This window comes from Stenella coeruleoalba, assembly GCF_951394435.1.
Source record: "Stenella coeruleoalba genome assembly, chromosome: 10".
Taxonomy (NCBI): Eukaryota; Metazoa; Chordata; class Mammalia; order Artiodactyla; family Delphinidae; genus Stenella; species Stenella coeruleoalba.
Genome location: NC_137156.1, coordinates 23,562,609 through 23,589,888, shown reverse-complemented (window position 1 = coordinate 23,589,888; position 27,280 = coordinate 23,562,609). Strand labels below are relative to the sequence as shown.

The window sequence follows — 27,280 nt, the reverse complement described above, 5'->3', positions numbered from 1 at the left end:
CATGGCCGTACCTCTTAACATTTTCTCTGGACCCACCAAACCCAAAGCATTCAAATTCGCAGTTTTGTATCTCCCAGGAATACTCTTTGCCTAAAAGACGTGTGTCACAATACAATACATATCCTTACTTTCCAGATCCCTGACCTTATCTAAGAGGCAAATTGCCATTATGTAAGAAAGAGAACCTATGCAGACCCTTCTGCCCTCAAAATAAAACAGAGACAGACATCACTCGAATTCTTCTGAGTTTATTTACTTTGAAGTAATCAGTTAAAAAGTGTGGGGGGGAAGCCTGAGTTTGGCATGAGTATTACAAAGCAGGAAATTGACAAAAGATGGCAGTATACATTCATCTTTACACTCACACGCTGAAAAACAGCTCATAACTTCACCAAGAGACACAGTTCAACTTTGCAAACAACTTGCATAGCTGATAACTGATGAAAGGCATATACGTAAGGCAATGCAAAATCTTGGATCCCAACTGTCTCCATAAACATGAACGATCTGGGGAAAGATTCCTAATCCACCTCCTCAATGGTGGGGCCAGATCCAGAGCCCCCTTTAGGGGCCTGGGCCCCAAAGCCGCCAGCCCCGGGGCCACCCGCCCCCTGGTATAGTCTGCTGATGATGGGGTTACACACCTGCTCCAGCTCCTTCCTCTTGTGCTCAAACTCGTCCTTCTCGGCCAAGGTGTTGGCGTCCAGCCACGAAATCACCTCCTGGCACTTGTCCAGCACCTTCTTCTTGTCGGCCTCGCTGATCTTGCCCTTCAGCCCCTCATCCTCCACGGCGCTCTTCATGTTGAAGGCGTACGACTCCAGGGCGTTCTTGGCAGACACCCTCTCGCGCTGGACCTCGTCCTCGGCTTTGTACTTCTCCGCCTCCTGCACCATGCGCTCGATCTCCTCCTTGCTCAGCCGGCCCTTGTCGTTGGTGATGGTGATCTTGTTGGCCTTGCCCGTGCTCTTGTCCATGGCCGTGACGTTCAGGATGCCATTGGCGTCGATGTCGAAGGTCACCTCGATCTGGGGCACTCCCCTGGGCGCCGGTGGGATGCCGCTCAGCTCGAAGCGCCCCAGCAGGTTGTTGTCCCGCGTCATGGCCCTCTCGCCCTCGTACACCTGGATCAGCACGCCGGGCTGGTTGTCCGAATAGGTGGTGAAGATCTGCGTCTGCTTGGTGGGGATGGTGGAGTTGCGCTTGATCAGGGCAGTCATCACGCCCCCAGCCGTCTCCAGCCCCAGCGACAGGGGAGCCACGTCCAGCAGCAGCAGGTCCTGCACGTTCTCAGACTTGTCTCCCATCAGGATGGCTGCCTGCACCGCCGCCCCATAGGCCACCGCCTCGTCGGGGTTGATGCTCTTGTTGAGGTCGCGCCCGTTGAAGAAGTCCTGCAGCAGCTTCTGCACCTTGGGGATGCGGGTGGAGCCCCCCACCAGGACCAGGTCGTGGACCTGAGCCTTGTCCAGCTTGGCGTCGCGCAGAGCCTTCTCCACGGGCTCCAGGGTGCTCCGGAACAGGTCCGAGCACAGCTCTTCGAACCGCGCCCTGGTGATGGACGTGTAGAAGTCGATGCCCTCGAACAGGGAATCGATCTCCAGGCTGGCCTGGGTGCTGGACGACAGGGTCCTCTTGGCCCTCTCGCAGGCGGTGCGCAGTCGCCTCACGGCCCGCTTGTTCTGGCTGATGTCCTTCTTGTGCTTCCTCTTGAACTCCTCCACGAAGTGGTTCACCAGCCTGTTGTCGAAGTCCTCCCCACCCAGGTGGGTGTCCCCGGCCGTGGCCTTCACCTCGAAGATGCCGTCGTCGATCGTCAGGATGGACACGTCGAACGTGCCCCCGCCCAGGTCAAAGATGAGCACGTTGCGCTCCCCCTTGCCCGTCCGGTCCAGGCCGTAGGCGATGGCGGCAGCCGTGGGCTCGTTGATGATCCTCAGCACGTTCAGCCCCGCGATCACCCCGGCATCCTTGGTGGCCTGGCGCTGCGAGTCGTTGAAGTAGGCCGGCACAGTGATCACCGCGTTGCTTACCGGGTGGCCCAGGTACGCCTCGGCGATCTCCTTCATCTTGGTCAGCACCATCGACGAGATCTCCTCGGGGTAGAACGCCTTGGTCTCCCCCTTGTAGCTCACCTGCACCTTGGGCTTGTCACCGTCGTTGATCACCCGGAAAGGCCAGTGCTTCATGTCCGACTGCACCACAGGGTCGCCAAACTTGCGGCCGATCAGCCGCTTCGCGTCGAACACGGTGTTCTGTGGGTTCAGCGCCACCTGGTTCTTGGCCGCGTCGCCGATGAGCCGCTCGGTGTCCGTGAAGGCCACGTAGCTGGGGGTGGTGCGGTTGCCCTGATCGTTGGCGATGATCTCTACTTTGCCGTGCTGGAACACCCCCACGCAGGAGTAGGTGGTGCCCAGATCGATGCCAATGGCCGTGCTTTTCGCCATGCCGGTGTCCTGTCCTCTCGGCTCCGCAACGAACTTCAGACCTGAAAACGGCCAACGAGTTCAGCGACGAGGAGCTCGGTTCTTTCGGATTCCGAAAATTGAACGCGCGGGCTCTGCTCGGGGTAGTCCTCGCAGATAGCGTCTCCGCGGAAGCTGCGCTCACCAACCACACAAATCCTAGCAGGTCTCTCCGGACTTGCAGTTTCTCTGAGGGCTGCTCTGTATTTATAGTTTTTCATCAAGCTCCGCCTTTTCCCTCCTCAGCCAATCACCGAGCTCAGTGTGCTGCCGGGTCGGGAATATTCCAGGGGTTTCTCCTCAGGTCCTGCCCCCCGGCTTTCTGGGACCAATCAGCGCCCTGAGTGTTGCCGCTCCCAGAACTCTCCAGACTCTTCTGGGGCTTGCTGGCTGGCACTGGCTGGGGGAGGGGGCAGTGGGTGGGGAAGGAGTGGGAGGAGCTGGCGGCTCCGGAGGGGGGCCGGGGGCGTTGACGTAGTCCACGCAGTTGCGTTACAATGGAGATGCTGCGTCTGACTTCATGGGCTAGTAGGGAGTCAGGATAACCTGTCTGGGCCCTGCTCAAAGTTGTAGGGCAGGGCGGGTGGGGGGTGGGGGGACACTGGCTGTGCAGTTTGGATATTGAGGGAGCCCCAAGTTATAGGCGCTCCGCAAAACGAACCGTATCAAACTGCATCGAAGGCGGTGGGACACTAGGTGAGCCACGAGTACTCTGATTGGAATGGGCTGGGAATAGGCAAGACGAATAAGTCCTTGTTTGAGGAAGTGCTGGGAAAGTTCTCTAGTTTGTTTAAATCTAAGGTATGGGGATGTGGGCCAGCCAGGGAAGGGGGATCGTTTAAGGACCGCCAAGGTGGCTGGGATTGGTTAGAGCTGCCAGAAAAAAGTGAAGGAGCTGGTCTGTTATTGTCTCCAGATAACAGTTTTTTATTTGGAAGAAGATTAGAGAAAGAGACAGCCTTTGAGAGCACCACCTCACCCGAGAAAACTCATGAGGGCTTGATTGGGTTCCTAGCAGCCGTCTTCAGACTGGCCCAAATGTACTCCCACCAATCCCTAATAGAGGGTAAAAGGCGATCAGCAGGGTTGCTAAACCCATGTGACTGATGTCTCCTGTGGAGACGAGAACTTCAAATAATCAGAGTTCAGCAGGAGACAGGTACAATGCCAGAATAAAAAAAGTCACAGACAGAGGAACAGGACAGTTGAGTCTGGCCCTGTGAGAAATTGAAAACAGCATTATGACGCTGTCCTAGGAGTTGGCTAGGAGTTCTTCTGTCTACCTTGTACATAACCTTGTCTGGAAGAGATGTTTGCACACGCAGTATGTGGCAGGATTATTCACAATAGCCATAAGGTGGCAGCAGCCCAAGTGCCACAGAAGGAACGAATAAAGAAATGTGGTATATACATACAATGAAAATTATTCAGCCGTAAAAAGGAAATTCTGACACGTTGTAAAATAGATGAACTTCTAGGATATTATGGTACGTTAAATAAGCCAGTCACAAAAAGAAAAATAGTGTGTAATTCCGCTAATGTGAGGTACCTAGAGTAGGCAAATTCTGAGAGACAAAAAGTAGGCCAAAAGGAGAACCACTAGTAGGCTAATGGTTTCCAAGGGCTTGGAGGAGGGGGGAAATGGGGAGTTGTTTAATGGGTATAGAATTTGTTTTGAGAGATAAAGAACTCTGTAGAGTGGTTGGGCAACAATGTGAATGGACTTACTACTGAACTGTATGCCGAAAAATGGTTCAGATGGTAACTTTCATGTTGTGTGTATTTTACCACAATTAAAAATAAATAAAAATTAAAAGTTCTCTCTGAAATTTTATCTCATTCTTTTCCCACAGGCCTAGGAAAACCATGGCTTCTGCTAAGGGAACGGCCATTGGCATCGACCTGGGCACCACCTACTCCTGCGTGGGGGTGTTCCAGCACGGCAAAGTAGAGATCATCGCCAACGATCAGGGCAACCGCACCACCCCCAGCTACGTGGCCTTCACGGACACCGAGCGGCTCATCGGTGACGCGGCCAAGAACCAGGTAGCCATGAATCCGCAGAACACTGTCTTTGATGCCAAACGGCTGATCGGCAGGAAATTTAATGATCCTGTAGTGCAGTCAGATATGAAACTTTGGCCTTTCCAAGTAATCAATGAAGGAGGCAAGCCCAAGGTAACGGTGTCCTACAAAGGGGAGAAAAAAGTTTTCTACCCTGAGGAAATCTCTTCTATGGTACTGACTAAGATGAAGGAGACTGCTGAGGCTTTTTTGGGCCACAGTGTCACCAATGCTGTGATCACCGTGCCAGCGTACTTCAATGACTCTCAACGCCAGGCCACCAAGGATGCAGGTGTGATTGCAGGTCTCAATGTGCTAAGAATTATCAATGAACCCACAGCTGCTGCCATTGCCTATGGCTTAGATAAAGCAGGGCAGGGAGAGCGACATGTCCTGATCTTTGATCTGGGTGGAGGCACATTTGATGTGTCCATCCTGACCATAGATGATGGGATTTTTGAGGTAAAGGCCACAGCTGGGGACACCCACCTGGGTGGAGAGGATTTTGACAACAGGCTTGTGAGCCACTTTGTAGAAGAGTTCAAGAGGAAACATAAGAAGGACATCAGCCAGAACAAGCGGGCGGTGAGGCGGCTGCGCACCGCCTGCGAGAGGGCCAAGAGGACCCTGTCGTCCAGCACCCAGGCCAACTTGGAAATTGATTCACTTTATGAAGGCTTTGACTTCTACACATCCATCACCAGAGCCCGGTTTGAAGAGTTGTGTGCAGACCTGTTTAGGGGCACACTGGAGCCTGTGGAAAAGGCTCTTCGGGATGCCAAGATGAATAAGGCTAAAGTCCATGACATTGTTTTAGTAGGGGGCTCCACCCGCATCCCTAAGGTTCAGAGGCTATTGCAGGACTACTTTAATGGTCGTGATCTCAACAACAGCATCAACCCCGATGAGGCAGTTGCCTATGGGGCTGCAGTACAGGCAGCCATTTTGATGGGGGATAAGTCTGAAAAGGTACAGGACATGCTTTTGTTGGACGTGGCTCCCCTGTCCTTAGGGTTGGAGACAGCTGGGGGTGTCATGACTGTCCTGATCAAGCGCAACTCCACCATCCCCACCAAGCAGACGCAGATCTTCACCACCTACTCAGATAACCAGCCCGGCGTGCTGATCCAGGTGTACGAGGGCGAGAGGGCCATGACGCGGGACAACAACCTGCTGGGGCGCTTTGATCTGAGTGGAATCCCTCCTGCACCCAGGGGAGTGCCCCAGATCGACGTAACCTTTGACATCGACGCTAACGGTATTCTCAGTGTAACAGCCATGGACAAGAGCACAGGCAAGGCTAACAAGATCACCATCACCAACGACAAGGGCCGGCTGAGCAAGGAGGAGATCGAGCACATGGTTCTGGATGCTGAGAAATATAAAGCTGAGGATGAGGTCCAGAGAGAGAAAATTGCTGCAAAAAATGCCTTAGAATCCTATGCTTTTAACATGAAGAGTGCTGTGAGTGATGAAGGTCTACAGGGCAAGATTAATGAGTCTGATAAGAAGAAAATACTGAGTAAATGCAGTGAGGTCCTTTCATGGCTGGAGGCCAATCAACTGGCTGAGAAAGATGAGTTTGATCATAAGAGAAAGGAATTGGAGCAGGTGTGTAACCCAGTCATTACAAAGCTCTACCAGGGAGGATGCACTGGGCCTTCCTGTGCAACAGGGTATACACCTGGAAGGGCTGCCACAGGCCCCACCATTGAAGAAGTAGATTAATCTTTTCTGGGGCTGGAGGGTTCTAGGGTGCCTCTAAGATGAAATTTGTTCCCCTCATCTTTAAACATGGTTATGATTCCTGAATCGACTGGACCTGAAGCTAAGTTGCCATACCTTTTGGATTCTGAAAGAGGAGTCTCATATACCATCTCTTCACACTCCAACATCCTGTTTCTGACTCTGGATTGAGACTCTTAGGAAAACTAGGCCTCTCTCTGAACCATTTGAAGAATTTGAATGTCTGTTATTTATTTCCAGCCTCCCCAACTTTCTTCTTCCTGTGTGGATGGTTATCTGTCCCTCAGTAAATTTGTTCCTAAAGCAAATTACTTCTGGTATTTTTAGACTGTGAGTGTATCTTGTAAAGTAGGGAAAAGGAGAGCTCCTGGAGAGACCATTTGTGGTCTGTTTGTGAGCTAATTGTGAATGATTAAGCTGATAAGCCCAAAGTATTTGAATTTTCATGAGCTAATTGTTTCAAGAAAAGACAACTTTTGATCACCAGGCACCTTTAGACCCAGTTAGAGTAGTTGCTAATTAGTTACTGCTTATATTCAGTGATAGACTGATTTCTGTGCTTAGGGTTCAGCTGCTTCCAGGGGTGGGTGGGTGGGGCGGTGGTGAGGGCCCAAACTTCTGCTTGATGTCCTGATGTCACTTACAGGTGGGGCCTAGGAGATCCAGCGTCTGTGCACTCACAGAGTTCATTATTACAGTCCTTTACATGCTGAAAATATTTCTACAACAAACTCCTAACAAATGTGTACCTTTATGCAAGATGAGAAATGGAAGATGTATTACAATCTTATTCCTTTAAAAAATATTTTCACTTATTGTGGCATAATGTCGCATACTTATAAAGCCTTGGGGACCCGAATATAGAAGTACGTGTAACTGTGTAACTGCATTTGTGTCCCTTTCTGTTTGAGAGGGAAATATTTTTTAAGTGACAATATTAGAATGGGTATTTCTAGCCCGGAGCCAGACTGTTGGTTTTACTCAGTCCTTTACAGGACAGTCCTAGGCAAAACCGTAAAAGAAATGTGGACCGAGAGAGTAATATCTTTACTGGGAACCTTTGATAAAATCGAGATATGTGCGCAGGCTCCTCATCTCCGGGACTTCTCAACATTTTTTTTCTTTACTTTTATCAAAGTGTAACATACATAGAAAAGTGTACAAATCATCATGGGTTTTCACAAGCTCCCCAGCAGTTTGCAATAGGAAGTATCTTTAGAGCATGAGCAAATCATGCTGGAACTGTACTTATTGTCATAGAAAGGAACAAAAACCCCTGAGAGGCGGTGAGGCGCCCTCCCCGACGCTCGTGCAGCGGCTGGGGCCCGCGCCTGCGCGGTGGGAGCCTGCCACTCCGGGAGGAAGTCGGAAGGCGGGAAGCTCCGCCCCTTTCCCGGCTTTGGCGTTCCCCTCGGCTCTATCCCCCTCGGCTCTATCCCCCCCACCCTCCCCGAGCCGCGAGCCCGCGGGGCGCTGTCCTCCACCCCTCGGAGCTCTCCGCGGCGCTTCCCGCAGCGCCTGCGCGACCCCGCCCCGCCCCACGCGCGGGTTCGCCTTCCAGTTGCCTCCAGGCCTTCGGTCCACTGCACCCGGCCCTTGCTCTCCCGGTCCGGCGGGCGCCCAGCGGCGCAAGCACCATGGTAGGTACCGTGACGTCACAAGGGGGCGCCCTCGGGGAGCGCGGGCGGTTGAGACGGTTGGGGGCGGGGCGGGGGTCCCTCTGGGGGCTTTGTTCTTCTGGACTGGCATTGGGCCCTAGGACTTTTCCCTCCATCCTTAGTTCCTGCGCCTCAAGTTCTTTGAGGAGAGACCTGGAAGCAAATAGGATTTTTTTTCCCCCATGAGAAAAAAGAAAAAAAAAAACAGAGAGTCGGCGGAGACCGCAGTAGGAACAGCTAGACCTCAAGGATCATTTCCCTGACGGAGAACAGGCTCCGGGAGGGTGCGGGTGCGGGTGGAATACTTTCTACAGTTCTCTGGGAGGCGTGGACAGGACCCTAGGAGAGGTCGTCCGTTGAGAGACGAGTCCGAGGTGTGTAGCGCAGAGCCTCTCTCTGGGGCTTTATGTCAGGGGCTCGAGATAGTGTGCATAATCATCTGGGCTCCAGCTGTTCATCCGAGTGTTCCTTCCTGTGAAGTTTTGAGAACTGCCAGAAATGTGGCGGGGATCCCAATACCAGTATTTGGTAATACTAGAAGGGGGACACGCCTCTTACCATGTCCCTTCCCATATGATGGTTTTCCCCCTCTCGCCCAATAGCTCTTCTATTCCTTTTTCAAGTCCCTTGTGGGCAAGGATGTGGTCGTGGAACTCAAGAATGACCTGAGGTAGGTGCCTGCTCTGCCAAGTCTGTAGGGGGTGGATGTGCCCAGCGCCCTGGAATTTCTTTAACAAGTATTTGAGGGCTAGGCAAGGTGGGAGGGATACAAAGGAAATAAATGACTTGTGCCTCAAGCTTACAGATTAGCTGAGGAGTTGTATCTTGTACTGGAAAAAAATACAAAGAAGCATGTAAGTAGTAAGTACTAGAGAGAAGACAGGGCAGACGCATCAATAACATTTTTTACAAAACGTAGTTTTGTTTTTCTGATTGTATACTCCTTTGACCCAACTTCTAGAAATGTAAGTATCGGTTCCTCAAGTAAAGATGTATGTACAAAGATGTTGGTAGATTTTTTTTTGTAGTAGTAGCCAAAAGTTGGGGGAAAAATTAAAATAGCCATAAACAGGGAATGCGTTAGATTGTGGTTTTTCCATATAATATAGCTGTTCACATAGAAATGAGATGTATTAATATGGAAAGCTGTTGCAGAATAGTATATGTGGCATTATCTCCTTTTTGTTGAAGAAAATATAAACAGAAGATCCATGCAGCCCCTTCTGTCTATACTGCTTTTACATCCCCTATCCCCTTGTATCATTAGCTTGTAGTCATTTTTCAGGAGTTGGATTAAATGCTGTATCCTTGGACTTTCCTGGTTGTTGTTCTTCTAGCCAAGTAGACGCTTCCTTTTCTTTCTTTCTTTCTTTTTTTTTGGCCGTGCCACGCAGCATATGGTATCTTAGTTCCCCCACCAGGGATTGATCCTGTACCCCCTGCATTGGAAGCATGGAGTCTTAAACTACTGGACCTCCAGGGAAGTCCCTAGCCAAATAGACTCTTCTGTCAAAGAGTCTTTTTTTCTTCCTAGTGGCTTCTCAAATTGTGATTTCATAGAAATGTATTTACTGTTTAGGATCTATCTTTCCTACAGGGCCAAGACCATGCTTAAGCTCACCACTGTGTAACTAATGTCTAGCACAGGCCTGGTATCAATATATAGTAGGTGCTTAATAAATGTGTGCTGAAGGAAAAAAACATAGCCAACATTTGAGAACCTCCTATAGGCTAAGAACTACCCTGAATCCTTTACATTTGTTAACGCGTTTAATTCTCAGAACACCTCTACATGATATATACTATTGTTCCTGTTTTACACATGAGGAAACTGAAGCTTGGATAGGTGAAGAAACTTGGTTAAGTCTACACAAATACTAAAAGACAAAGCCAGAACTTAAATCCCATTCTGTCTGCCCCCCCGACCCCTTTTTAAAAATTAAAAACAGGGTCATAGTTTCTATGCAGTTGTGAAACTTGCTTTCACCTAATGGTATGTTGCAGATATTTTCCATGTCAATAAAGTTGATGTTTAGCGTTTTAACGTTCTTAATGTCTGCATGGCATTTTTCTTAGCTGGCTAGAACTAATTTAACCAAAACCTTGCTGTTGGACACTTAGGCTGTTTCCAATTATTTGCTTTTATAAATGATACTGCCCTGAACATCCTCATGCGTACATCTTTGTATACATCTCATTTCACTAGAAAAAAATCCTTTCAGTGAAATGTACATCTAAAATATTGATACATACTACCTGATTGTCCTTTAGAAAGTTTGAATGAATGTATTCTCTCCCCAATGGTTTCTTCTTCATTTCTATGTGAGATAATTTCTTAGTGGGGGAGGCATTGACATGGCAGGGAATGGTGAGGCAAGGAATTTGCCTTTTAGATCAGAGATTTCGATTTATGGCACTGACAATGCATGTGGTATTGATGGCATATATTGATAGATTGGGTCCATATAGAGACAAGTGTGGAAAGCACAACTACCCTCAGCAATTCTGTGAGGTGACTTGTTTTTTGATTTTCCTCTTCTTCCTGGGTCTTCCACATGGCAAGAATAACTGTTATGTTATAGCCCCAGATCCTAAATCAAGGACTTAAAAGATTCAAAGGTAATCCATTGGGGTGGGAGAAGAGCTCTTTCTCTTGTGCTGGTTGTCAGACCACTTTTGTCCTAAATATCTCATTCTAAAGGGACTGAATGAGATGTTACCACCTTATGCAATTCCTGAAAGTTATTGCATTGCTGCAGTTGGTGATAAGGCGCTGTCAAAAGTTTTTTAGCAGCCAGGGATGTGGTAAAACCACCACTGAGGCAGTTGGTCTCAGACACTGGATTTCAGACACTTAGAATTTTACAAAAATTAGGGCCAACAGAGAACTGACAACTTGAATTTTGGCAAGGTAAGGATTTTTTTTTTTTTTTTTTGCGGTACGTGGGCCTTTCACTGCTGTGGCCTCTTTCGCTGCGGAGCACAGGCTCCGGATGCGCAGGCTCAGCGGCCATGGTCCATGGGCCCAGCCGCTCCACGGCACGCGGGATCCTCCCGGACCGGGGCACGAACCCGCGTCCCCCGCATCGGCAGGCGGACTCTCAACCACTGCGCCACCAGGGAAGCCGCGGTAAGGATATTTTTAAAACTGCGATTTATTAACAATCATATTTTTTTAATGCAAAAAAAAAAGGAAGGGCAATTAAAGAGCAGTTATGCTTAGGAGGAAACCAATGACAACCGTCAGCACACTATATACACACTACACTAGCCTGCGTTTCCTCTTTTGTCACGGACTTATGAAACCTTTGAGCGCACATCAGTATTTGAGAACCAGTTCTAAGGAACTTAGAATCTGATGATGACATGCAGAATGGTTAGGATGAAGGCAGCCAGGTTGGAGGCTGGCCTGGATTGAGCTGTAAAGTCATTAGACCTTGGTTTGTAGAAATCATACTACAAAGAGAATTACAGAAATGTTAGAAAGACATCAGCAAACCATAGGGATTCGTGGGACGTGGAGGGTGGAGAAGTACAACTTATAGGATTTGAGGTTGTGAGACTTCGTGTTGAAACTGTTGGCAGAAATGAAAGGACTGGGAGAGGTAGCATGGCTTGGAGCACTGGTATTTAGATAGCATTCCTCTTTAACATTGCAGGGGGCTCAAGGATTGAGGAAGGGAGAGGACATCCCTGTGCCTGCATCATCAAGAACACTGCTAGCTACCTACTTTACCTACTTTACATATGAGGCTCTGGTTCCAAAGCAGTAGTATTTGAAAATAGCTGGTGGTTCTGGGGGTTGGACAGGCCTGAACCAAAGTCTCTGTTTGTTCTAAACTTGGGCAAGTTATAAAACGTTTCTGAGCCCCTGGATGGTTAATAGCTACCTTATGAAGTGGCTGTAAATATTACAAATACGCAGAATACAGGTCTAGCCCATACCAGTTGTTTAATGGTATCTACTAAGAGTGAGTTGGTTTAGGGAGAGGAGAGGTTATTTTAGAGGTCTAAAATAACACACTGCTGTTTTTCAGAGGTCTAAAATAACACACTGCTCTGGAAGCACCTACTTCCTAGTCCAGAGCTTAGACATATCCCTTTTTGGTTCTGCCTTTCCTGGTTTCCTCAAGTCCTTTTTTTTTTTTTTTTTTTTTTTTTTTGCGGTACGCGGGCCTCTCACCGTTGTGGCCTCTCCCGTTGCGGAGCACAGGCTCCGGACGCGCAGGCTCAGCAGCCATGGCTCACGGGCCCAGCTGCTCCGCGGCATGTGGGATCCTCCCGGACCGGGGCACAAACCCGTGTCCCCTGCATTGGCAGGCGGACTCTCAACCACTGCGCCACCAGGGAAGCCCACCTCAAGTCCTTTATTTCCCCCCAACCATGATTTTATCCCTGCTCTGCAGTCACCTCTGTGTTGACTTTGGTATAAACTAATTGGGTTTTACCCTCTCTCTGCCCCTGACAGCATCTGTGGAACCCTCCATTCTGTGGATCAGGTGAGAATATAATAAGGGCCCTGAATGGGGTCTTGGGGAAGGAGATGGGAGAGGTTAAGGGCTGCGTACATTCATCTTGTCTCTAGTTCTAATGATGGTGTTCATCTTCTTTTCTTAGTATCTCAACATCAAACTAACTGACATCAGTGTCACAGACCCTGAGAAATACCCTCACATGGTGAGTTGTGGATGGTAGAAAAGAGCAAACACCTCTCAAAGCAGGAGGTCCCTGGGTGGATAGAGGACATTTTTTAAGGGTGTTTTCACATTTGTCTATCTTTGTCCAGTTATCAGTGAAGAACTGCTTCATCCGGGGCTCAGTAGTTCGCTATGTGCAGCTGCCAGCAGATGAGGTCGACACACAGTTGCTACAGGATGCGGCAAGGAAGGAGGCCCTGCAGCAGAAGCAGTGATGGTTCCTCCTCCCTTCCCCTCCTTCCACTGGTGACCCTTAACCTCATGTCCCAGCCCGGGAGGCCTCCCTCCCATACTTGAGGTGTTGTTTGTTTCTACATAGCAAAGGCTTTTTTTTTTTTTTTTAAGGAATGTGGATGAGAGGAATAATAGTAGGGAGCAGCTATCCTCTGTTGAGAAGGGGAGGAAAAGTAGGCTGGGAACTGAGAAGCCTTCCCTGGCCCCAGCACCTGCCTTTCTCACTTCTTCCCTGGAGATGGTGGGAAGATCTCCCAGATCTCTCCAGGGTAGCACGTGATTCATTTTGGGGATGGAAGGAATCTGTCCCGCATCGGGAATAAAATTTATGACGCAAATTCTGGTTCTGTGTGTGTGTTGGGAAGGGGGCTGGAGAATGGGAAAGGGGTGCTAAATTCATCCAAGCCCTGTTACTCTCATTACCCCAGCCAAGAATCCACCCCATCCCGGCATCATCTGCTGCTACTCTCCTTGGTATAAACCATATCATTACCTCAATTAGACCACACGTGTTTCCTGAACATTCCCCTACTTAAATGGCCTACCTATCGCAGCCTTTTGCTTATCCCGTACCTATGAGTGCTTGCTGTCCTACTACCATGAAAGCTAATGAGACACCAAAATGCGTTTAATGCTGCTGGATTTCTTCCTCAGCCCAGCCAAACCAGTACACTCTTTCCCAATATCTATTGCAGATAAATAAATACAAGTGACAAAATACTGTGGAGAGTTGTGACTGGAAATTAACTTTCACTCGTTTAGCGAACAAGAGTTGCCGCTACAGATATGAGTTCTCAGCATGAAGGGACCTTAGAGGCCATCCAGCGTGACTCCCTCTTCCCACATAGGAGGAAATGAGGACCAGGGAGGACCTGGACACCAGGGACCTTCGCCAAATAGACCCGCGTCCGCGTCAGGGAGCGCCCTCCCCGCCGCTTCCCCAGCTGCCCGCTCGGCACCGCCCTCCCGCCCGGCCGAGGACCCGCGCGGGGTGCCCGCGGCGGTGCCTGACGGGAGCGCGGTTCCCGGGCGCGTCGCCACCCCGTGCCCGCGCCCCTCGCTGTTCCTCCGGAGCGCGGTCTGCGGCGGGCGGCGCGGTCCCCGGGCCAGGGTCGGGCCAGGGCAGCGCCCGCACACTCAGGCGGGGCACGGCTGCCCCCGCCAGGACCCGCGGGCCCGGAAACGCTTGCAGTCACACGTGGGCGCCGACGGCCCGGGCTGCTGTCGCAGGGAGCTACGGTCGCCCGGACAACTGCCCGCCGTCGACGCCCGCTGGACTCCCCGGCTCCAGCCGCCAGACCAGTCCAGCTTCGGCCGGCGCCCGGCTATGAGGTGGATACCAGGCTCAGTGTGACCACCTCCCTCCAGTACGTACATACATCCCGAACCCGCGTCCTGCCGGCCGCTGAGGGGCTCCTACGAGCTTCCCACACTCCCCGAGGGCCCGCGGTCACGGGAAGTTCCCCACTGTCATTGCCACTCCGAGAGCTGGGTCCTCGGCTCTTGAAGTCCAGTCAGATTCCTGGGTCCCTCGGTCTTACCCTGTCTCTTTCTCCTTAGGGTTTTTCCACCTCGTTCGGACCTCCTGCATAACCATGTCCGTTCTCTACGTCTCTCCTCACCCCGATGCCTTCCCCAGCCTCCGAGCCCTTATAGCTGCTCGCTACGGGGAGCATGGGGAGGGTCCGGGATGGGGAGGAGCCCACCCCCGCATCTGTCTCCAGCCGCCCCCGACCAGCAGGAGTCCCTTTCCGCCACCCCGCCTGCCCGCCCTGGAACAGGGGCCCGGTGGGCTCTGGGTGTGGGGGGCCACTGCTGTGGCCCAGCTGCTGTGGCCAGCAGGCCTGGGGGGCCCTGGGGGTAGTCGGGCAGCCGTCCTCGTCCAACAGTGGGTCAGTTACGCAGACACGGAGCTGATACCAGCTGCCTGTGGGGCAACGCTGCCAGCCTTGGGACTCCGAAGCTCTGGCCAGGACCCCCAGGTGAGAAGAAACGCAGAGGGGAAGGGGGAACTTTAGAAGAAGGAAGCAAGACTTGGAATGGATGGTGAGCCAGGAACTCAGCATGTCAGACGTAGAAAAAAATTGATCGTATTCCAGATTGCCACCTGCTATGGTAATCTTGGGTAGCTTTCTTAAACTCTTTGAGCCTTGGTCTTTTTATGTCTGTGAAAACAAAAATTGAGAACATGTTGAGAAGTTGAAAAGATGTATGCAGAGCACATAATCTAGTGCCAGGTGTTTTAAAGTCTCAGAGTAAGCGTTTGATGAATCTGAAACTGATGAGGTTAGTTAGAGGTTACTGTGAATTGTAGGAAAAGATTGGGTGAAGGAGAGATGAGGAGAGGCAGTCAGGCCTGGAGAGATGACAGTTGCTGGGAGAAGATGGAGGAGAAATGAAATGAGGAAGAAGGGAAGTAGGAGAAAGGAGAGAGAATCACACCAGATTATAATTAAATTCTTCTTGAGTGGAGCTGTGCCTTACTGCCCTTATAACACCACCTCCTTGCAGAGATTTGACGACATGGTGGATATCTAGTATTTTTTGAATGAATGAATGAATGAAATGAATATATGACTTAGATCCTGGTTTGCTCCCTCATATCCTGACTACCCTATGTAAATAGCGGCCCCCCTCATTGGAATTCTCTCTCCCCCTCAGCTTCATTTATTTTTCTTCATAGCACTTAGGAGGAAAATAGGGTAATACATTATATATTTGCACATTTATTGTCTCTGCCCCTAGAATGTAAATTTCAACAGGTCAGAGGCTCCATCTGTTCATATTGTCTCCTCATTCATTAGAGAAGGCCTGGCATGCAGTAAGTACTTAAAAAATATTTGTTGAAGCAGTTACTGTGTTGCTTCATGTAACCTTTAACTTCCTGTGCTTAGTATATTGTATCTGACATATAAGTGTTTAGTAGGCAGCCCAGTGGTTAAGACTCCACGCTTCCACTGCCTGGGGCGCGGGTTCGAGCCCTCTTTGGGGAACTAAGATCCCACATGCTGCGTGGTATGGCCAAAAAAAAAAAAAAGTGTTCAGTAGGAATTTATTGAATGAATGGGAAGTATTTTTATTATGATCATTTCAGTGAAGAAGAAACGTGATTCGTGGGAATGGAAGGCCAAATGGATTGAATGGGGGTGGGGATTGAGGTGGGCCGAGCCTTATCTCATACCCCTTTTCCTTCCTGTTAGGCTGCACTTGCGGCCCTGGGCAGGGCCCTGAGCCCCTTGGAAGAGTGGCTTCGGCTGCACACCTACTTGGCTGGAGAGGCCCCCACTCTGGCTGACCTGGCGGCTGTCACAGCTTTGCTGCTGCCTTTCCGTTATGTGAGTCATTGGGGCTTGGGGAAGAATGAAGGCAGGTTCCCTTAGACCTCACTATAGGGTGAGTAAGGATAGTTCATTTCTTTTCCTCACCCCAGGTCCTGGACCCCTCTGCCCGCCGGATTTGGGGTAATGTCACTCGCTGGTTTATCACATGTGTCCAGCAGCCAGAATTCCGGGCCGTGCTGGGAGAGGTGGCTGTGTATTCAGGGGCCAGGCCTCTCTCCCAACAGCCAGGTGAGGAAGCATGGAGGATGGGAGCGAAGGGGTTCCTCTGGGGCCTTTCATGCAGCTCACTTTCTTTTGTCTCTTAGGAATAGCAGAATCACTGGGACAGGAGCTGGGCGGGGGTAGGTGGGAGGTCAGCACGGGGGAGCCTTTGGGCAGCTGAAATAGGCCATCTGAGACGTAATAGCACTCTTCACAGAGGGTCCCCAGCAGGTCTGCATTTCTGTGCCTCTTTCCAGGCTCTGAGGTCCCTGCACCCCCAAAGACAGCTGCTCAACTCAAGAAAGAGGCAAAGAAACGGGAGAAGCTAGAGAAATTCCAACAGAAGCAGAAGGTGCAACAGCAGCAGCCACCCCCTGGGGAGGTGAGAGGCTGGTGGAGCTGGATGGAGGGTTGGTTCCATGGTGAGCGGCTGGTATCTGGGCCTATAACCTTTCCCTCCCAAGCAGAAGAAGCCAAAACCAGAGAAGAGGGAGAAACGGGATCCTGGGGTCATTACCTATGACCTCCCAACCCCACCTGGAGAAAAGAAAGGTACTAGGAGGGGGAAGAGAGACCTCCTCTCTTCACGTCTACCCTCCTTGTCTCTTCTCTTTTTACCCCTTTTGCTCTGTCCTTGCTCCCACTACTTTGCTTAGTGAGGATTTGCAGAGTCCCAGGTCCTTCTCTGCTGGCCCTTCGTCCCCTTCCCAGCTGCTCCCAGCCTCGGCTCTGACCCTTCCCTTCCTCCCCCTCAGATGTCAGTGGCACCATGCCTGACTCCTACAGCCCTCAGTATGTGGAGGCTGCCTGGTACCCTTGGTGGGAGCAGCAGGGCTTCTTCAGGCCCGAGTATGGGGTGAGTGGGCACTGCTGCCCAGGCCTGGAGGGGATGGGGGCGGGGAAGGACAGGGCTGAAGGATACATTGCCTGGGAGCGGACCAGAAGAGGTGACATGAGGCCTTAGTAAGTACCCATCCTTCCTCCCCGTCAGCGTTCCAGTGTGTCAGCACCAAATCCTCGGGGCATCTTCATGATGTGCATTCCACCCCCCAACGTGACAGGCTCTCTGCACCTGGGCCACGCGCTCACCAACGCCATCCAGGACTCCCTGACCCGATGGTGAGCTCCCGTCCTCCCCTCCAACTGGTTCCCTCTGCCTTCTCTGGCTCCACACTCCTGTGGTTCCCTTCTCTTTGCCGACTGGGGCCCTCAGCTCTGTCCCCTGGTGGTGCTACACTTCTCTCTGGGTCACTCCCATCTGATGACTTAGCATCCTCTGCTGGTCAAGTAACCAGCACTTCCACTTGCAGACTCTCTTCTCTTGCCACTAAAAATAACATTATTTTGAATTTAGCAAGAAATATGTGAATATATTCTTGTAAGAAATTTAAAACTTCAAGTTTCTTTGACCACCCTCCTCCAGATTTACTTCCTCCTAAGAATTAGCACACAGCATTGTCATCACTTGGATGTGTATCTTTCCAGATCTTTCCTATTTGCTTACATGTACATGTACCCATAGAAATGTGTAGTTTTCCTTTTGGTAAATGGGTTTTTCTTTTCTGTAACATAAAGGGCTCACACCAAACTTGTTATTTTATAACTTTTTTCTTACTCCTAACAGTTTATCTAGAGATTTTTCCTCATCCTTATATGTGGACTGACTTGATTCTCCTCATTGCTCCTTAGTGTGGCTTTACATAATGGTGTCACTTTTTTTTTTTTTTTTTTGGTATGCGGGCCTCTCACTGCTGTGCCCTCTCCCGTTGCGGAGCATAGGCCCCAGACACGCGCAGACTCAGCGGCCATGGCTCACGGGCCCAGCCACGCCGCGGCATGTGGGATCTTCCCGGACCGGGGCACGAACCCGTGTCCCCTGCATCGGCAGGCGGACTCTCAACCACTGCGCCACCAGGGAAGCCCCTCTCTCCTACTTTAAAATGTACTTCTCAAAGGTCACCAAAAAGTTCATTACAGGGGCTTCCCTGGTGGCGCAGTGGTTGAGAGTCCGCCTGCCAATGCAGGGGACACGGGTTCGTGCCCCGGTCCGGGAAGATCCCACATGCCGCGGAGCGGCTGCACCCGTGAGCCATGGCCGCTGAGCCTGCGCGTCCCGAGCCTGTGCTCCGCAACGGGAGAGGCCACAGCAGTGAGAGGCCCGCGTACCGCAAAAAAAAAAAAAAAGTTCATTACAGTTTAATGCTTCATGGGCCACATCAGCACAGAGCTTGATTAAGAGTAAACTGCATTCACTTGTACCAGAATACGGTAGGTGAAGACTCACGATACTACCATCTCTCTTTCTCTAATTCATCCCCTGATTAATTCCCTGAAATATTACTAGCTTTCAGTCATTTTCTCCAAAATAGTCTAGTCCTTGAATTTCAACTCAGAGATTTTATTGTTCTGAGGTTTTATGTTTTAACCTAGTCAGTTTACCAATGTTCTTTGACTTAATGTTTACTGTCTTGTTAAAGAAAATCTCTCTTGCCTCCAAGTTACAAACATGATCGATCACCTATTATTTTCTTCTTTTTTTTAATTTTTGGAAACGATACCATTTTCTAATGCTTTTCTTATAGTTTTGTTTTTTAAAGTTGGCGGTTTTTCTTTTTAACTAAATTAGAATTAAACTAAATTTAGATTTATTTTAAAGTAAATAAGTTTATTTTTGTGGCTTTGGGGAAGTAGGGCGATTTTTTCAACCAATTAGCTAGTGTCCCAAACAAATTTATTGAATAGTTTGTCCTTTCTCCACTGATATGAAATGCCACCTTTAACAAATACTAAATATGCTTGAATCTGTTTCCAGTCACTGTTTTGTTTTCTTAATCTATAACTTTGTTCCTAGTTCCTGTGAAAACTTCTTTTAATAATCGTAACTTTCTCACATGTGTTGATATCTAGCTGGGCGAGAGCCTCCTCTTTGTCCTTTTGCCAAATTGCCTTGGCTGTCCTCACACATCTCTGTCTGACAGTGATTTTAGAGTTGGGAGAGTCCTGCCCCATCGCCCCTCTCTTTCTCAAGTTCACCGACTGCCTGCCTGGAGTCCTTTCTTCCTTCGGGGCAGCTCTACTGCCTGCTCACCTCTGCTCCTCCGTGCTCCTCCCACAGGCACCGCATGCGCGGGGAGACCACCCTGTGGAATCCTGGCTGTGACCACGCGGGCATTGCCACCCAGGTGGTGGTGGAGAAGAAACTCTGGCGGGAGCAGGGGCTGAGTCGGCACCAGCTGGGCCGAGAGGCCTTTCTGCGGGAGGTCTGGAAGTGGAAGGAGGAGTGAGTGCAGCGTCCCTGCAGACATCACAGCCCTGCCTCCCTGTCCCCTGTCCAGATGAGATCTCTGTCACCTGCAACCCTGGCTGCAGGGTCAGACCCTCCCACAGAGGCTGAGGGTCATTTGGCCCCAGGGACAACGTCCGTTTCAGAGGGATGAGTGATCCCCATATTCTGCCCCATTAGCTGCCTGGTGTTTCCCTCCAGCCCAGGCCTGAATGCTGATCCTGGCCTTTCTGTCCGCTTCCAGGAAAGGTGACCGGATTTACCACCAGCTGAAAAAGCTTGGCAGCTCCTTGGACTGGAATCGAGCCTGTTTCACCATGGATCCTGTGAGTAGGAATAGGGGCGGATCTCGGGGCTGGGGTAGGAGTAGGAAGCTCCCCACGGAAGAGAGCATATGCCCAGGGCCCTCCCCCAAGAGGTGGCCCACTCATAGGAAACCACTAGGGCTCAGCTGCAAATGCCACTTTCTACCCCGTGTCATGGCCCTTTGTGTTACCTGTCACCTACCTTAGGAGCTCAGATTCCTTCCAGTGGCACATGGTGGGGCCTCACCCTCCCCTGGAGCCTGAACCCCAGGATTTTCTGCATTAGCACCTGTCCCTAGCTGAGTGGTTTCCCTGCCATCTACAGTATCACCAGGCTGTTGCCAATCTGTGTTCCCATAGTGCCCTCTCCCCCTCAAGAAAAGTACTTCTCTCCTCTAGCCCCTAAAGGGGTCTGTGTGCCGGGCAGTGGGGCTCTGGGCCAGCCGGGTCTCACTGGCCCCTGCTGCCTTGACACCAAGGCCCATCTCTGGCCCATCTCTATTCCCCCCTAGAAACTGTCAGCAGCCGTGACGGAGGCCTTTGTCCAGCTCCATGAGGAAGGAGTCATCTACCGTAGTACCCGCCTTGTCAACTGGTCCTGCACCCTCAACTCTGCCATCTCGGACATCGAGGTGTGCCCCTTCCCTCCCCCGGCTCTCCCCATCTCCACCCTCAGCCCCTGGGCCACTCTTCTTAATCTCCGCCTCACAGGTGGATAAGAAGGAGTTGACAGGCCGCACACTGCTCTCTGTGCCTGGCTACAAGGAGAAGGTGGAGTTTGGGGTCCTCGTCTCCTTTGCTTACAAGGTCCAAGGCTCAGGTAGGAGCCAGGGGCACCAGGGTCCTGGGCTGGGTTGGCTGGGGGGTGGGAAGGGCCCAGCGCTGAGCCCACAAGGCCTCCTGTCACCCCAGACAGCGACGAGGAGGTGCTGGTGGCAACAACTCGGATTGAGACGATGCTGGGAGACGTGGCCGTAGCCGTGCACCCCAAAGACCCCAGATACCAGGTGCGGCGGTGTGCTGCCCGCAGTCGGGGGATGAATGCTGGCTGAAGCGGCCCCCACGCTACGTGGGGGGATGGGTGCTGAGCCCCCAGCTGATGAGAGAAATTGGATCAGAAACTCATCTGCTGGCTGTTTTCTGGACGTGTAGATGGAATTTGGGTGTTAGAAAGCCAGGACCCTGCGTAGGAGGGAGGCGGGCCCAGCCCTTCGTGCGTTTTCGGCATCTCCCTCTGTCCCCAGCACCTGAAGGGGAAGAGCGTGACCCACCCGTTCGTGCCTCGGAGCCTCCCCATCATCTTCGATGATTTCGTGGACATGGAGTTCGGCACAGGTGAGCACGGGGCTGTCCTGTGGGGAGAGGAAGGAGCCACGAGGCACACTCCTGCTGTCCGTCTCCCCTTTCAAAGAAAAAAATAAGCTTCACCTGAGCAGGCAGGAGTTGGGCTGCTTCTCAGGGGACTGTGTGAGGGGGATGGGGGACAGGGGTGGTCTGAGAGCCACATCCGTCGGCAAAAGGGGGGGTGCGTGTGGGCAGAGACTCTTCTGAGTCCCTCGTGACCCTGGCACCCCGGCACACACCCCAGGCGCGGTGAAGATCACCCCTGCACACGACCAGAATGACTATGAGGTTGGGCAGCGGCATGGGCTGGAGGCCATCAGCATCATGGACGCCCAAGGGGCCCTTGTCAACGTGCCCCCACCTTTCCTGGTGAGACTGCCTGGGGCGTGGTGGCTGGCTCAGGAGACGGCGGGGTACCTGGCACGGCCGTGACAGAACCTGTCTCACATCCAGGGCCTGCCCAGGTTTGAGGCCAGAAAGGCAGTGTTGGCGGCGCTGAAGGAGCGGGGATTGTTCCGTGGCACTGAGGACAACCCCATGGTGGTGCCACTTTGCAAGTGAGGGTGGAGGCCAGGGAAGGGGGCGGGGACGGGTTTCTCGGGGTGCTCACCACCCAGCTTCCCCACCCACACGTACCTGCAGCCGCTCCAAGGATGTGGTGGAGCCTCTCCTGCGGCCGCAGTGGTACGTGCGCTGTGGGGAGATGGCCCAGGCCGCCAGCGCTGCTGTGACACGGGGCGACCTCCGCATCCTGCCCGAGGCCCATCAACGCACATGGCATGCCTGGATGGACAACATCAGGTGCGTCAGGCCCCTCGATGTGGGGATGGCGACTGGGCAAGGGGCCGAGCGGGGCAGAGGCCGGGCACCTCCTGCCCTTCCTTCATTCCCTCTCCTCCCCCTGCCACTTGCAGGGACTGGTGCATCTCCCGGCAGCTGTGGTGGGGCCATCGCATTCCAGCCTATTTCGTCACTGTCAGTGACCCAGCTGTACCCCCAGGGGAGGTGAGAACCGGGCCAGGGCTGGGTACTGGCACACCTCGAGGGGGCTCTGGGTTCATTGGATCTTGGTGGGGGGACAGGCAGAGGTGCCCCATTGGATACTCACTCCACCTGTGGCAGGACCCTGATGGGCGGTACTGGGTGAGCGGGCGCACCAAGGCCGAGGCTCTGGAGAAGGCAGCCGAGGAGTTCGGAGTGTCCCCGGACAAGATCAGTCTCCAGCAAGGCAAGGCGGGGCCTTGGGGTGGGGGCAGTGGGGGCTGATCCTCTCCTCCACCCCGTCTGACCTCTGGCCCCCCTCAGATGAAGACGTACTGGACACCTGGTTCTCCTCTGGCCTCTTCCCCTTCTCCATCCTGGGCTGGCCCAGCCAGGTACATTCCCGGGGCCAGCGCAGGGTGGGGTGGGAGTCGTGGGGGTGGGTGCCTGGCTCCCCGTCACTCACGCCCTGCTCTGCCCCCAGTCGGAAGATCTGAGTGTGTTCTACCCGGGGACGCTGCTGGAGACGGGCCACGATATCCTCTTCTTCTGGGTGGCCAGGATGGTCATGCTTGGCCTGAAGCTCACTGGCAGGCTGCCCTTCAGAGAGGTGTGGAGACTGCTGAGACCCCTCCCACTGTCCCCTCCCTCACCCGGGCAGCTGTGGGTGGGCCTGGCCAAGGAGGCTTGTGGGGTCTCAAAGCCACCTGGGCCCTACTAGGTGATTCTGCACCCCAGTTTCCTAGAGGAGGGAGCACTTCTAATTCACACGAAGGCACTGAAGGGGCTGGCAGGGACACCGAGGGGCCTGAGGTTCAGAGGAGGGCAAACCAGAGGTAGGGGTAGGGGGACAGGCATTGGGGTCTAGGTGGGGAGACATCCCCACAGGCCTTCCCTTCCCTGCCTCACAGGTCTACCTCCACGCCATCGTGCGGGATGCCCACGGCCGGAAGATGAGCAAGTCTCTAGGCAACGTCATTGACCCCCTGGACGTTATCCACGGAGTCTCTCTGCAGGTGGGGCTGGACGCGGGCTCAGGCCGGGAAGGGCTGTGGGGTGGTGGCCGCGGGCCTCTGACTACTCCCACCTCACCCTCAGGGCCTCCACGACCAGTTACTGAACAGCAACCTGGATCCCAGCGAGGTGGAAAAGGCTAAAGAAGGGCAGGTACAGAGGGTGGGCCCGGGGCTGGGGTTTGGGCAGAAGGCAGGTGAGGCTGGCTCAGGACGCTCACTCCTTCCCCGCAGAAGGCAGATTTCCCGGCGGGGATCCCTGAGTGTGGCACCGATGCTCTCCGGTTTGGACTGTGCGCCTACACGTCCCAGGGTACGGCTCCCCAAACCTGTCTCAGCTGCATCGTTCCTCCTTCCCTGAGTCCCAGCTCTCTCCTCTGCCCTGGGCGTGAGCTGGGAGGGAGAACGGTGTGGACTCACACTTCACCTCCACCCAGGCCGTGACATCAACCTGGATGTGAACCGGATATTGGGATACCGCCATTTCTGCAACAAGCTCTGGAACGCCACCAAGTTTGCCCTCCGTGGCCTTGGGAAGGATTTTGTGCCCTCACCCACCTCTGAGGTGAGGGCCTGGTAGGCGCGAGGTGGGCAGCACCCACACAGGTTGCATCCTTGCCATCAAGCGCGGCCCGTGCTGTTTCAGGGTTGTAGCCACAGAGTCAGGAAGCCCGGCTCCTGCCCCCAAGGAGCCTCTGTCTAGCTGAGGGGACAGAAGGATATAGGGACAGATTGTCATCAGGAGAGCCTCAGGCACTGTGGTCCTCCCACAAGGTGGCGGGGGGCCTACCCCTTCTCCCCCAGGCACTGGGCACATGGTAGTTGCTTTGGACCCATCAGGCTCCTGGAATGCAGATTTCCCCATGGTTCCCGTTCCCATGGGGTTCTGGCTCCCCTCCGCCTGGGCATGTGGTGGCCCTCCGCCTGATACGGTGCTTCCCCCCAAGCCTGGAGGCCGCGGGAGCCTGGTGGACCGCTGGATCCGCAGCCGGCTGACCGAAGCTGTGAGGCTCAGCAACCAGGGTTTCCAGGCCTACGACTTCCCAGCTGTCACCACCGCCCAGTACAGCTTCTGGCTCTACGAGCTCTGTGATGTGTACCTGGTGAGGAGGGGCCGAGGGGCCAGGGTTGGCATGAGACCTGAGCCAGCCTGTCCCCCTCCCCCTCCTCAGCAGTTCAGCGAGGGCTGGAAGCCAGGCCTCCCCAGCCCTGAGCCCTGTGCCTCCCCCTCCCCAGGAGTGCCTGAAGCCTGTGCTGAGTGGGGTGGACCAGGTGGCGGCCGAGCACGCCCGCCAGACCCTCTACACCTGCCTGGACGTCGGCCTGCGGCTGCTCTCGCCCTTCATGCCCTTTGTGACCGAGGAGCTGTTCCAGAGGCTGCCCCGGCGCACGCCACAAGCTCCCCCTAGCCTCTGCGTTACCTCCTACCCGGAGCCCTCGGAGGTATGGGGTGTGGCCTGGCGCGGGCTCCGGGTAGCTGTGCAGAGCCAGCCCCCAGCTTCCCTCACCCGCTCCTCCACCCCACAGTGCTCCTGGAAGGACCCTGAGGCGGAAGGCGCCTTCGAGCTGGCCCTGAGCATCACTCGAGCCGTGCGCTCCCTGCGTGCCGACTACAACCTCACCCGGATCCGGCCCGACTGTGAGCCTCAGGCCCCCGCGTCCCCCGTCCCCTCAACCCACTCTGGGACCCGTGTCCAGTGTGGCTGTCTCGTCTCCTTTCTCCCTCCCACGCAGGTTTCCTGGAAGTGGCTGATGAGGCCACAGGCGCCCTGGCATCAGCAGTGTCGGGCTACGTGCAGACGCTGGCCAGCGCGGGTATAGTGGCTGTCCTGGCGCTGGGGGCTTCTGCACCCCAGGGCTGCGCTGTGGCCCTGGCTTCTGACCGCTGCTCTGTCCACCTGCAGCTGCAGGGCCTGGTAGACCCGGCCCGGGAGCTGGGCAAACTGCAGGCCAAGCGCAGTGAGGCACAGCGGCAGGCCCAGCGTCTACGGGAACGCCGCGCTGCCTCGGGCTACACTGTCAAGGTGCCCCTCAAAGTCCAGGAGGCAGATGAAGCCAAGGTGTGTGGTGTGGGTGGGCGTTTCCTTCCCCATTTCCCACCCCATCACTCCCCCCACCATCAAACGCCCTCCTGCGCCTGCTCTGCTGGGCCCCAGGCAATCCATGGAGGAGCAGGTGGGACCATGTAATCCCCGCTCTCACACATGAAGAACAGCCAGGGCAGGGGCACAGTCCAGGGTCACGCAGCAAGTTGAAGATGGAAGCAGACCATCCATCCATCCTTCCTCCCAGTCAGACCCCTCGTGCACCACCCGCTTCCCAGAACTTGGTATCCACATGCCGGGGGGCTGGGATAGGGATTGACCCAATACAGTCAGGAAGCTTAGCAGATCACCTGGGACCCCTGCAGGGAGGAGCCATGGGGTAAACCACAGGGACAGAAAGAGAAACGTGAGTGGAGGCGAGGAGTTACAGAGCCTCGGCGGCTGAGCAGGTTGTCTCACGTGACTGTCCGGTAGCCCTCTCATGGCAGGGCAGTATTACCAACACCATCTTCCAGAGCCTCTGTTCCTAACCACTGTGCTCTGCTTCCCCAGTCACTGGCTGGGGCTGAGCCACTGGGTGGCACACATGAGCTCTGAAGCCCCTTTGTCTTTGGGAATGGACCACTTTGGGAAAAGACAGGACCCAGCAGACCAGTGATGGTGGAAGAGAACAGGGAGGTGGGGAATTAGGGGGAAGCAGGCTAGCCAAGCACACAGTTCCCCCAGACTACTCCCTGCCCGTGGTCCTCACCCATCTTTCCAACTCTGACCCCTCTGCTCTTTTCATATATAAATTTATTTATTTATTTTCGGCTGCGTTGGGTCTTCGTGGCTGCGCGCGGGCTTTTCTCTAGTTGCCGCGAGCGGGGGCTATTCTTGGTTGCGGCGCGCGGCCTTCTCGTCGCGGTGGCTTCTCTTGTTGCAGAGCTCGGGCTCTAGGCGTGCAGGCTTCAGTAGTTTTGGCACGTGGGCTCAGTAGTTGTGGCTCACGGGCTCTAGAACGCACGCTCAGTAGTTGTGGCGCACGGGCTTAGTCGCTCCGCGCCATGTGGGATCTTCCCGGACCAGGGGTCAAACCCGTGTCCCTTGCATTGGCAGGTGGATTCTTAACCACTGAGCCACCAGGGAAGTCCCTGACCTCTCTGCTCCTGTGGGCCTTTGGGGTTCTCTTCTCTTGGCCCTGGGTCTCACCACTCACCCCCTTTTCCACCCTCAGCTCCAGCAGACAGAAGCAGAGCTCAGGAAGGTCGATGAGGCCATCTCCCTATTTCAGAAGATGCTGTGATACACCCAACTCCAACCCTCGTAACTCCCAGTGTTCCCACCTTGGGGATGGCAGCAATAAAATATTTTGCCACAAAACCATCTCTTGGCTGTGTGTGGTGGGGCTGGGGACGGGGTGCTGAGGCGCTGGCTTCCTGAATCCTCTGAGGTGCCAACGTGAACAGGAGGGCAGCAGGCTGGGCGTGAGGCACTGGGTCCTTGCGGGTAGAGAGGTGCGTCTCTCTGGGTCTGGCCCTGGCCCTGAGCCAGGCCTGAGTCACGCTGCTAGCTCCCCCCTCCTGCTGCCTCCTCCTCCCAGCTCTTCCCTCACCTCCGCACTGCGGCCAGCCATCCATCCAGCCGTGGGAGGCCCGCCCTGGTGCTGACTGCTGCTTGTGGCCTTGGGCAGGCCGGAGCAGAGGGGCCAGGAGCCGCCTGTCCTGCCCACACCCTGCCGGGGCCTCCCTCTCCCTCCCTCCACTGAATCCGGCCTAGGTTAATTATAACTCTGACCTAAGTGCCCTGTGACACCCTGCTCCCCCTCCCGCCCCCCCGGCCCTGCCTGGAGAACCCAGCAACCAGGTAGGGGAGAGGCCTAGAGAGGAGACTTCCTCCGCATGGGGGCGTTAGCCGAGGGGTG

The 27,280-nt window shown here is 53.7% G+C and overlaps 4 protein-coding genes across 8 annotated transcripts; 3 read left to right on the top strand and 1 right to left on the bottom strand.

Moving 5' to 3' along the window:
• Window positions 1-238: 238 nt before the first annotated feature.
• Window positions 239-2,590, bottom strand: LOC307192144 (heat shock 70 kDa protein 1B). Its single transcript, XM_079932755.1, has one exon. It carries the CDS (start codon window positions 2,445-2,447, stop codon window positions 522-524), a length of 1,926 nt encoding a protein of 641 aa, XP_079788881.1. The 5' UTR covers window positions 2,448-2,590; the 3' UTR covers window positions 239-521.
• Window positions 2,591-3,084: 494 nt separating this feature from the next.
• LOC307192885 (heat shock 70 kDa protein 1-like) lies at window positions 3,085-6,389 on the top strand. The gene is made up of 2 exons (XM_079934264.1): window positions 3,085-3,161; window positions 4,319-6,389. Exon 2 carries the CDS (start codon window positions 4,332-4,334, stop codon window positions 6,255-6,257), a length of 1,926 nt encoding a protein of 641 aa, XP_079790390.1. The 5' UTR covers window positions 3,085-3,161; window positions 4,319-4,331; the 3' UTR covers window positions 6,258-6,389.
• A 1,277-nt stretch (window positions 6,390-7,666) lies between these two features.
• Window positions 7,667-13,202, top strand: LSM2 (LSM2 homolog, U6 small nuclear RNA and mRNA degradation associated). 2 transcript variants are annotated; one of them, XM_079934684.1, is made up of 5 exons: window positions 7,667-7,915; window positions 8,536-8,603; window positions 12,402-12,432; window positions 12,551-12,610; window positions 12,720-13,202. In XM_079934684.1, exons 1-5 carry the CDS (start codon window positions 7,913-7,915, stop codon window positions 12,843-12,845), a joined length of 288 nt encoding a protein of 95 aa, XP_079790810.1. In that variant the 5' UTR covers window positions 7,667-7,912; the 3' UTR covers window positions 12,846-13,202. The 2 variants fall into 2 exon arrangements, with proteins under 2 accessions (XP_079790810.1, XP_079790809.1); XM_079934683.1 differs by lacking the exons at window positions 7,667-7,915; window positions 8,536-8,603 and adding an exon at window positions 9,944-11,063.
• Window positions 13,203-13,655: 453 nt separating this feature from the next.
• VARS1 (valyl-tRNA synthetase 1) lies at window positions 13,656-26,732 on the top strand. Of its 4 annotated transcripts, none has more exons than XR_013830233.1 (30): window positions 13,656-14,231; window positions 14,425-14,846; window positions 16,065-16,199; window positions 16,295-16,433; window positions 16,664-16,788; window positions 16,871-16,958; window positions 17,162-17,262; window positions 17,398-17,525; window positions 19,522-19,686; window positions 19,934-20,015; window positions 20,507-20,626; window positions 20,706-20,814; window positions 20,907-21,001; window positions 21,239-21,329; window positions 21,583-21,707; window positions 21,792-21,895; window positions 21,981-22,139; window positions 22,253-22,343; window positions 22,461-22,566; window positions 22,644-22,714; window positions 22,804-22,929; window positions 23,231-23,335; window positions 23,418-23,486; window positions 23,567-23,645; window positions 23,770-23,897; window positions 24,280-24,435; window positions 24,569-24,775; window positions 24,860-24,971; window positions 25,237-25,392; window positions 26,594-26,732. XR_013830233.1 is itself a non-coding variant. In XM_079934681.1 (30 exons), the coding sequence occupies exons 2-30, from the start codon at window positions 14,460-14,462 to the stop codon at window positions 26,660-26,662; spliced, it is 3,795 nt and encodes a 1,264-aa protein (XP_079790807.1). In that variant the 5' UTR covers window positions 13,656-14,231; window positions 14,425-14,459; the 3' UTR covers window positions 26,663-26,727. The 4 variants fall into 4 exon arrangements, 3 of the variants coding, with proteins under 3 accessions (XP_079790807.1, XP_079790806.1, XP_079790808.1); XM_079934681.1 differs by having other exon boundaries at window positions 16,874-16,958; window positions 25,067-25,392; window positions 26,594-26,727; XM_079934680.1 differs by having other exon boundaries at window positions 25,067-25,392; window positions 26,594-26,727.
• Window positions 26,733-27,280: the final 548 nt, after the last annotated feature.

Bases quoted from the DNA above. Each gene is read 5' to 3' on its own strand.
- LSM2 (XM_079934683.1), top strand. From the start codon at position 10,927: ATGCGCAGGCTCAGCGGCCATGGTCCATGGGCCCAGCCGCTCCACGGC. The intron at 11,064-12,401 runs GTAAGGATATTT...TGCCCCTGACAG, and splicing joins GCGCCACCAGGGAAGCCGCG to CATCTGTGGAACCCTCCATT. The intron at 12,433-12,550 runs GTGAGAATATAA...TTCTTTTCTTAG, and splicing joins CCCTCCATTCTGTGGATCAG to TATCTCAACATCAAACTAAC.
- LOC307192144 (XM_079932755.1), bottom strand. From the start codon at position 2,447: ATGGCGAAAAGCACGGCCATTGGCATCGATCTGGGCACCACCTACTCC.
- LOC307192885 (XM_079934264.1), top strand. From the start codon at position 4,332: ATGGCTTCTGCTAAGGGAACGGCCATTGGCATCGACCTGGGCACCACC.
- VARS1 (XM_079934680.1), top strand. From the start codon at position 14,460: ATGTCCGTTCTCTACGTCTCTCCTCACCCCGATGCCTTCCCCAGCCTC. The intron at 20,627-20,705 runs GTGTGCCCCTTC...TCCGCCTCACAG, and splicing joins CTGCCATCTCGGACATCGAG to GTGGATAAGAAGGAGTTGAC. The intron at 23,487-23,566 runs GTACAGAGGGTG...CCTTCCCCGCAG, and splicing joins AAAAGGCTAAAGAAGGGCAG to AAGGCAGATTTCCCGGCGGG.